This window comes from Myotis lucifugus, unplaced genomic scaffold (assembly GCF_000147115.1).
Source record: "Myotis lucifugus unplaced genomic scaffold, Myoluc2.0 scaffold_594, whole genome shotgun sequence".
Lineage (NCBI taxonomy): Eukaryota > Metazoa > Chordata > Mammalia > Chiroptera > Vespertilionidae > Myotis > Myotis lucifugus.
Window position 1 is genome coordinate 148,955 of NW_005871642.1, and position 10,035 is coordinate 158,989.

At 45.9% G+C, this 10,035-nt stretch overlaps 1 protein-coding gene across 1 annotated transcript in view; it reads left to right on the forward strand.

The window, feature by feature from the left end:
* Positions 1-1,066, forward strand: part of LOC102434773 (zinc finger protein RFP) — a 41,094-nt gene extending 40,028 nt beyond the window's left edge. The window contains 3 exon segments of the mRNA XM_023745875.1: positions 132-159; positions 472-834; positions 837-1,066. Coding sequence (XP_023601643.1) covers positions 132-159; positions 472-834; positions 837-1,066 — 621 coding nt within the window.
* Positions 1,067-10,035: the final 8,969 nt, after the last annotated feature.

Sequence of the window (10,035 nt, forward strand, 5' to 3'; positions counted from 1 at the left end):
GGGGGGGGGGGGGGGGGGTGTGTGTGAACGCTCGGGCTGCTTAGAAACAACTGTTTGAGGAAGAGGTGGGTTAGGAGGAGATGAATAGGGTCTGGTTGTGCTAAGTAAAGATCCCATGGAAGGGAGGCTGTGAATTGAAAGATGGGCAAATGGTTACAGGTTCCCAGTCCTCCCACAGTTCTAAGACCGAGTGTACGTGGGAAATTCCGTTTATAATGGACATTGTGGCTTAAGATATAAAAGAAAGGGAGTAGAGGTAAAAATTTCAATATTTCCTGGCTCACAAAGGTAACCAGCTAATCCAAACAATTTTTTTTGAGTGTTAAATTCAAGATGTACTTCACCATGAATGAGCGCAGCCTGTAGTGGGCGCTCTTCCTCTCCGTCAGGCAGGTGGGAGGGAAGGCGGGTGCTCACCTAGAGGGAGTCTCCTGGCCCTCAGCTGACTGCCCTTCCCCGCTGTCTCTGCAGTGGACGTGACTCTGGACTGGGACACGGCCTACCCCAGCCTGGTCCTCTCGGACAACCTGCGGCAGGTGCGGCTCAGCTGCCTCCAGCAGGACCTGCCTGACAGCCCCGAGCGCTTCAGCCTGTGCCCCTGCGTCCTGGGCTCTCCGTGCTTCGTGGCGGGGAGACATTCCTGGGAGGTGGAGGTGGGAGAGAAGGCCAAGTGGACCATCGGTGTCTGTGAAGACTTAGTGTGCAGGAAAGGCGGGGTGACCTCTGCCCCCCAGAATGGATTCTGGGCAGTGTCCTTGTGGTATGGGAAGGAGTACTGGGCTCTCACCTCCCTGATGACTGCCCTTCCCCTGCGGACCCCTCTGCAGCGGGTGGGGGTTTCTTGGACTACGAGGCTGGTGAGGTCTCCTTCTACAACGTGACAGAGAGGTGTCACACCTTCACTTTCTCTCACCCTGCCTTCTGTGGGCCTGTCCGGCCCTACTTCAGTCTGAGTTACTCAGGAGGCAAGAGCGCAGCTCCTCTGATCATCTGCCCCCGGAGTGGGATCCCTGGGTTCTCTGGCCACGTAGGGAGTCGTGGGCATTCCCTGGAGGCCTCCCCGTGAGGAGGGGCACAGGCCAGAGAGCTGTTGGCCATGCCCCTCCCCAGGCATAAGGGATCTCGTTGCCTTGCCGCTTCCTGTCCTTCTCACCCAGCGGACATCCACACCACTGCTCAGCCCTGCAGTGGGCGACAGGAGGTCCATGTTCTCTCCCTTCCCAGATGCAATGAGAAGCATCAAGATTGTCCAGAAATAAAAGCCAGCTGTCCGCCTCTAGTGTGTCACACTGTTTGGTTTTGTACGTTGCCGTTGCTGGCGGGGCTAAGCAATATGGGCAACCTTTTGTCCAGTCCCACTCAGTGGCTTTGGGGTTGCTGTGATTTCTGCCCGGGACCTCCTCTCAGAACCTCACGGGGAGCTAGCAGGCCCGTCAGAGTGGCCCCTTTATTCCAGTTTCCTTCTGGGAAAGGCTCCTCCCCTGGTGCCCACTCTGCCATACTTGTATTAACTCCGTTAAACAGGCTGCACGTGTTTGATGAGTTAGTTTACAGAATGTTGGAAACGGCCCCCACCTGTTTCGAGGTGATGTCCCTCAGTGCTCTTAGCTGCTGTCTTTTCTGAGGGCTATGCCTGCCCGCGTCATTCTAAAAGGTATGTCCTGGTGCTGGATGCCCATCACCAGGTGTAGTTTTCTGCTCAACACCACCCATTGCTCCCACCCTCCCAGTCAGGTGTGGGACTGACGGCCAGTCACACCGCATCCCCGGAAGGGCTCTGGGGCAGTATTCCAGAGACTCAGTGACCTGTTGCCTCCTCTTTTTCATGTCCTTTGGGGGTTGGGGGAAGCGACCTTTAAAGGGAAATTTTAAAAAATATGTTTTTATTGATTTCCGAGAAGACAGGAGAGAGAGAGAGACAGAAACATCAATGAGAGAGAATCATGGATCAGCTGCCTCCTGCACGCCCTCCTACTGGGGGACAAGCATGCAACCTGGGCATGTGCTCTTGCTGGAATCGAACCTCGGACCCTTCAGTCTGCAGGCTGACACTCTATCCACTGAGCCAAACTGGCCAGGACAAGGCAATTCTGATGGGATACACATGGCCATTGATTCAGAAGGCACAGGGTCGGAGGGCTAAGGTTATTACTTTAAACAGCGCCCAAGGTGGCTCTCACTTCTACTTTGAGCACATGCTGCTCCTGAGATAAAGCGAGTGTGGATGCTGTTTGCATTGCTCTCCGGGTCTTGGTGAGACTGGGCTCACAGATGTTGGGGGAGGGGGAATAGTAGTTCTGGCCAACATTCTACTTCCAACGGGTGACAAAACTCCTTCCTCAGTGCCATGCTACTACTTCGTTGTTGTTAATCCCCACCCGAGGACAGTTTCTCATTGATTTTTAGAGAGAGTGGGAGGGAGACAGAGACAGAGAAAAGCATCAGCGTGAGAGACACATTGATTGGTTGCCTTCTCCGGCCAGAGATCTAACCAGCTGAGGTGCCTGCCCCTGACCAGAATGGAACCCATGACCCTGTGTCCCAGGGCCGATGCTTTGCCCACGGAGCTGAATTTGCTGGAGCAGCGCTACTACTTCCTCACGGGCCTTGAGCTCAGTATCAGGCCGCCTGCCACTTCGCCACGAACGTGTCTTCTCTGGGTCGTGCAGCCGCGCTTGGCGTGCATCCCCGCGTCCGGAGCTTTATTTCCAGCCCAGAGCACCGCGCTGGGGGCAGCAGGCTGTCAGGGGGAGAGGCTAGGCTGAGAGGTCTCCAGCCTGGGGGTTGGATCTTTCTGCCTTTGGACGTGGCCTCGGGAGAAAAGTTCCTGTGGTCACACGGAGTCCTGTGCCAGGCATGGGGCTTCCTGGCTGGAGACCATGAGTTGGTGATATGTCCTCAGTCATTCATCTGCCAGATTTTAAGGGAAGTAATATAATCAGGTGCAATAGAGAGGGGCTTCCATGAGGCCAGGTTAGCTTTGCAGAATGCTCTTAAGTATCCTATATAATAAAAACCTGATATGCAAATTGTCCCCTGGGGCAGTCGTCGACTGGGAGATTCAACAGCTCGCTATGACCTGTGTGGACTACCAGGGGACGGTGCGGCGCTGGCAGCAGGCGGCAGTGGAGGCATGCTGGCCCCGATGGGCCCCGAGGAGAGTGGGACCGTGAGGGGGTGATGGTGGAACAGGTGAGTGGGCAGTGCCAGGCCAAGGCGGGTGTGAGTGGGGGCCTGATCGCCCTGCAGACTGTGATCAGTGGAGGCGGGGGGCGGGGCAGCTGCCCAGCTCCCAGGCACTGACCAATCTCCTGTAGGCTGGATGGTGGAGCAGGTGAGGGGGCGGAGCCAGGCCAAGGCAGGGTGCCGGGCGAGGCTGGTGGTTCGAGCTGAGGCCCGATCTTGGCAGGCCACCCCGAGGGACCCCACCAGTGTACGAATTCGCACACCAGGCCTCTAGTAAATACATGTGATACCATAAATATATTATATACATTCCTTTCGTATTTATGCATAATACTTACTTAATGTCCATAACAACCCTACAAAGTGGGTAATATTACCCTTATTTTACTGATAAGGAAACAGGTACAGAAAGGGAAAGTGACTTACCCGAGGAGCACAGGCAGGAAGCAGCAGAGCCAGGACTCACCTTGCGATGGAACACATTGGTCACATATCGTGCCCCACCATATGTATATGTATATGTATGTGTAAGTGTATATGTGTGTGTATGTGCGTATATGTATATGTGCATATGTGTATGTGTATGTGTATGTAATGCTTTCCTGCATGGGAAGGAGAGACGGGAGCCTTTAACAGTAACTGTCCTTGATTCAAGGATCTGCAGCTGGAACACTGGGTAGAGAGTGCCAATCAGAACTGCAGTCCCGGCCTCAAGGGCACCTTGCTTGTAGCAGTCCAAGAAAATGTGCCCTGGAACGGACTCCTGTCCCTGGGCATGACGGAGCCAGTGCCTTGGCCCCGCGCTCAGGAGCAGCAGCTGCCGGATTCAACAACACTTTCCATGTGGATGGGGATGGATCACACATGATTTGTACGGAGAATACAGCGAAAAATGTCAGAAGTGTATATACCTTACGATATCCTTTTAAATATGGACAAAAGGATTGTGGTTGCCTGTGGGGTATGTGGGAAGGAAGGGGAGGGGGCATAGGTTATTGTGTGTTGGTGTTGGGCCTCAGTTCCCCTGCGAGGGACTGGACCCCTGTGGACACCGGGCAGTGGGTGAAGATGAGGAGCCCCGCCATAGAGGAGAGACTTTATTGCAGAACAAGTGGCCATTGCAGACACAGCAGCCCCACAAAGCAGTCCTTGCTCACACGGTGGCAAACAGGAGCCGTCAGACAAAGCAGTTCTTCAAAGTAGCCCCACAAGCAGCCGCCCCTGCTGGTCAGCAGCACATTTTATACCAACTCAGACAGCAGGGGCTTCTGGCCAAGCAGGGACGCCAGTGTCTGTGTTCTAGAAAGGCGCCTGCGCAGTGCGCACAGTAAGACTGCCGAGTCACCGCCTTGGCACATGTTCAAGGCACGTCCGGCGGAGTCTGGTCAGGCTCCCACAGTTGTTATCCTCTGGTTCTTGTGATGGGTTCATAAGTATTTAAATTTTTAATATTTTAAAACCCTGCCATTTTGGGATGAATTATGGAAAGTTTGTTCCCCCACGTCCTGCGTGGTTCAGGGGTTCAGGGTCCTGGAAGAGGAGCCGCACACAAATGAAAGAGAAGAGACAAGAGATAATTTGGAAATATTGGGGGGCCAGGCGGGTAAGTCCAACTCAAGGGGAAGGACTTCCACTGGTGCTCAGGCCTCGCCAACCTTTTATTGGTTTGGGATACACCCATAGCCCTTAGGCAGGCAATTTCCAGTAACAGGCAGACTAGCCCATCAGCAAGGATTTACATAATAGTAAATGGGGAAGTTGCTTCAGCTACCATTGTCTGGACTAACAGTGGGTGCACAGCTCTGACCTTTGCCAGGGCTTCAAGGATCACCAGCCTTCCGGGTTCCTTGTCCACACCTCTCTGCTAGTGAAGACAATAGGCAGCTTCCCACATCTCCCCCTTCTCTTTTCCTTAAAATGTCTTGAAAAGTGAATGCCACCTAAAAGGGTTCCAGTCCTTTCAAGACTCTTCATTCCGCATCTGCAGACTAGAAATAAACATGAGAACAAAAATGAGACAAGCAATAGTGGTTATGCTGAGAGGCAGATGAATCAGTCTGTAGTAAGTTTCTTTCTGGGCCAACAGTTCTTTGAGTCCCAATTTCCATGTCCAACAGTTCCTTATGTGTACACGCCAGCAATGATATGCTAGTTCTGGATGGTGGGCAAACGGTGGCAATCAGGTCTGACCTTCTCTGGCTTGGTCCTGGGCAACCTGCAGCGAGGCACAGCTGCTGACTGCTAGTATGGCAAGGTGTCTTCACCATCTCCATCTCTGGACTGTTTCTCCTCCTGTCTTCCTGGCTGGAGCAATCTGGTCAGTTTCTCTCTGGGATCTGTTGTTGCAGGAAATCCACACGGGCTTGGAGGAGTTTTCTGGAAATATACAAACATATTCTTGACCAAAGGTTAATAAGGGAATCTTTACTATAAACTAGACGTGGGAGCCTTTCCTATTTGCCCAAACGATTTTCCTTTGGCTTATTTTTACATCATGTGTGTTTTCATGGGTATCTTGTCTTCAGCATTACAAGTGAAAAATAATTTTTAAAGTAAAATTTTCTTGATGTAATTTACTCACAGGGGATTATTCCACTATCCCCCTTCTTTTTTGATTTAAATAATATTAAGAGGCTTTTGGAAATTTTGCAATGCAGTCTTGATAACTTTTTAATTTTCAATTTTATGCACAGAAATATGACTGGTTTGGATTCATTGCATGTTAAGCAAGTTTACTATGAGATAAATCATTAGTAAAAAAAATAGTTAATGCTTCAGGAACAGTTTCCTGTCTAGTACAACAAAGTTTTTATGAATATTCATTTATTTTAATTAGCCAATTTAAATAAATCTGAAATAAGATTTATTTTTTTAACTTTACTTGTCCTAAGTTATGGACAGTAAATGACATTAGTTAAATTTCTGGTATTAGTCTTTGGGTAACTTTACACTAGCTATATTCAGGGAGGCAAAAAACACAAATTATGTAACTTTTTCTATTAGACCTAATATAATTAATTACAGTCCTTCAGATGTTTAAGGGAAAAACCTCTTTCTATTATTTTCTTGCAGAGTAATTTCCAGGCTACACTTGGAGAACTTCAGTTTAAAAAAGAAAAATCTTTTTCTTTTACACCAAGTAACCTACAGGGTTACTTCTTGGATGTTGACTGATAGTGCTGCAAGGCCATGTATTTCAAGTCAAAGTAATTACTCATTTATGGTGACTGTACTTATTTTCAGATTTGGTATTTTAACAGCAAATCATTAGATTATCTTATAAATATTAGTGGAAGATATTTCAAAATTTTAAAATTTCTCCTTTTTATAAATTTAAAATAATATTTTTAAACAGCATTCCCTTTCGGCTTATTTGCATATACAGAGGGATCATGGGAAGCCTTCAGTAACTTTTTTAGAAGAATTTACTTTATTAGGATTCAATTGCTTACGAAGATATTGGCTTCTTATATAATTTAATTTATATGAAACCTTGATTATATATTTTTTAAAATATACTTTATTGATTTTTTACAGAGAAGAAGGGAGAAATAGAGAGTTAGAAACATCGATGAGAGAGAAACATCAATCAGCTGCCTCCTACACACCTCCCACTGGGGATGTGCCTGCAACCAAGGTACATGCCCTTGACCAGAATCAAACCCGGGACCTTTTAGTCCAAAGGCCGATGCTCTATCCACTGAGCCAAACCGGTTAGGGCTTGATTATATTTCTTTAAAAGGTAATTTATTTAGTAATTTAAGTAGGTATTTTTATTAACAAAGTTAGTAAATTTAGTAAAGTTTTATGTCTGATTCATGAGGTGCAAACGCTGCCCCACCTCCAGCCTAATATAAAATGCAGAGGCGAGGAGCTTTTGTTATTTTAAATTACATCTTAAAATTCCACTGGTGTATTTTAAGAAATATTAAACAAAATAACTTGTTTTGCCTTTTCTTAGAGGCAAAAACTTAAAATATATTTATTAATTTTTTTTTATAAAGCTTTCCATGTGATTTCAAGTATATCAAATTGGCTTTATTAAAAAATCTTTTAAGAAGAGAGAATAAACTTTTTGAATTACTCCAGGCCCTTGGAGCTTTCCAAAAATCATTCCTCGGTTATAAGCCTTGAAATTCAATGTGGAAAAACCATTATATATATATATATATAATTTAAAGATTATATACTTTTTATAATTATTAAGAGATATCAATTAATAAATTGGTTTTTGTATTAAAAATTTTGGCTGGGATCACAGAATTAATCCTCTTTTTAAATTAGACCAATGAATAACATATTTTGAATTTCTAATTTTTCAGAGAAAACACAAGATTTTCTTTTTCTTTTTTATTAATTAAATCTTTATTGTTCAGATTATTACATTGGTTCCTCTTTTTTCAAACCATAACTCCCCTCCACCCAGTTCCCACCCCACCCTCCGCCCTTACTCCCCACCCAGTGTCCTCATCCATAGGTGCACGATTATTGTCCAATCTCTTCCCGCACCCCCCACACCCCTTTCCCCCCCAAGAATAGTCAGTCCATTCCCTTTCTATGTCCCTGATTCTATTATAATCACCAATTCATACTGTTCATCAGATTATTTATTCACTTGATTTTTAGATTCACTTGTTGATAGATGTGTATTTGTTGTTCATAATTTGTATCTTTACCTTTTTCTTCTTCTTCCTCTTCTTAAAGGATACCTTTCAGCATTTCATATAATACTGGTTTGGTGGTGATGAACTCCTTTAGCTTTTTCTTATCTGTGAAGCTCTTTATCTGACCTTCACTTCTGAATGATAGCTTTGCTGGATAAAGTAGTCTTGGTTGTAGGTTCTTGGCATTCATCACTTTGAATATTTCTTGCCACTCCCTTCTGGCCTGCATAGTTTCTGTTGAGAAATCAGCTGACAGTCGTATGGATACTCCCTTGTAGGTAACTGTTTTTCTCTTACTGCTTTTAAGATTTTCTCTTTGTCTTTTGCTCTTGGCATTTTAATTATGATGTGTCTTGGTGTGGTCCTCTTTGGATTCCTTTTTTGGGGGGTTCTCTGTGCTTCCTTGACTTGTAAGTCTATTTCTTTCACCAGGTAGGGGAAGTTTTCTGTCATTATTTCTTCAAATAGGTTTTCAATATCTTGTTCTCTCTCTTCTTCTGGCACCCCTATAATTCTGATGTTGGTACGCTTGAAGCTGTCCCAGAGGCTCCTTACACTATCTTCGTATTTTTGGATTCTTTTTTCATTTTGTTTTTCCAGTTGGGCGTTTTTTGCTTCTTCGTATTTCAAATCTTTGCCTTGATTCTTGGGATCCTCTAGTCTGCTATTGGAATGCTGTATAATATTTTTTATTTCAGTCAGTGTATGCTTAATTTCTAGTTGGTCCTTTATCACAACATCGAGGGTCTCACTAGATTTCTTGAGGATCTCACTACATTTATCGGCGGTCTCACCAGTCTTTTCGAGGGTCTTACTAAATTTATCGGCGGCTTCTAGACAGTTCTTGAGAGACCTTAAAAGTGTGGTTTTGAACTCTATACCCAGCAGTTTGCTTTCCTCCATTTCTGTCATTTGTGTCCTGTTTCTTTGTCTCGGCATTTTTTGTGCTTCGCTGTGTCAATAGAGTGGCTTTCTGTGCTAAGTGTCCCAATTACCTGAGGTAGACACTCTTGGTGCGCCCCCTTGTGGGCTTTGTGCACAGTCTTGTTGTAGTTAAGCCTTGATTGTTGTATGTAAAGCTGGGAGGATTTGACCTCCAGGCCAATTGGCTGTGAGAATCAGCTGTGTCTACGGTGGGAGAACTTCTGTGCTGAAGACACCCTTATGAGGCAAGACTTGCTTCAGTGGGGCTTTGGTGCTCACTGAGTCTGCCCCCTGAGTGTGTCCCTTATAGATCTGAGTAGTTGTAATTGGATGGTCCCACTCTGACCACTGGGTACACTGGCTCTTGGATCTAAGGAGGTGCTAATCTAGCCTTTGCCTAAGGCTACCCAGCAGAAGCCAGCTGTAAAGCAATGCAAGTTGCCCTGGGGCCTTGGGGCAGCTGCAGTTTGTTAAGTTATTTTCAGATTACAAAGGCCCAGGCCTTTCATATGCAAAAGCCTCCGTGTATGGCTTGGGCGGGGCGGGGTACCAGGGGATCAACAGGGCAGCTGAGCGAGCCAGCAGTATGGCTGCTCTCAGTCCTGCCTTCAGAGGTCCTGGCAATCGCCGAGAGTGCCTCCGAGAGAAAGCTGCCCTCGAGTTCCGACTGATGCCAGACAGTCCTGCCTGAGACTCCCTCCCGATTGAAAAAGTCAATCGTGTCCTCAGCCTCCAGCCCTCTCCGCATGCACCTCCGCACCTTTGTATTTACTTCAGCACCGCACCTCCTCTGAGTCTCGGTATGCTTTTCTCTTTCCTTCTAGTTGTAGAAATTCCACTCAGCCAGCCTTCCTGTGGTTCTGGATGATGTCCGTTATGTCTTTTAGTTGTATTTTTGAAGTGGTTGTGCGAGGCAGCAATCTCCGGTGTTTACCTATGCCGCCATCTTGGTTTCTCCTTGTTTTCCCACAAGATTTTCTTAAAAATAAATTTATATACTTTAGGCATTTAGTTACTACAGCTATAATTTCTCCCAATTTCTTCCAAAAGCTTTTAGATCTGGCAAGTCAAATATTTAGACTAATAACACCTTATATTCTTAAAAATAAACTTCAAAAATACAAGACACAATCAATAGATTTAATTCTGTCCTCTAGATTTTTTATGAGGTAAATTTAGATTAATATTTTAGCATTTTGTTATTTCAAAATATCTAATTCAATTTACGCTGAGGGTCAACCCCTTCCAACTCTCCCATCCA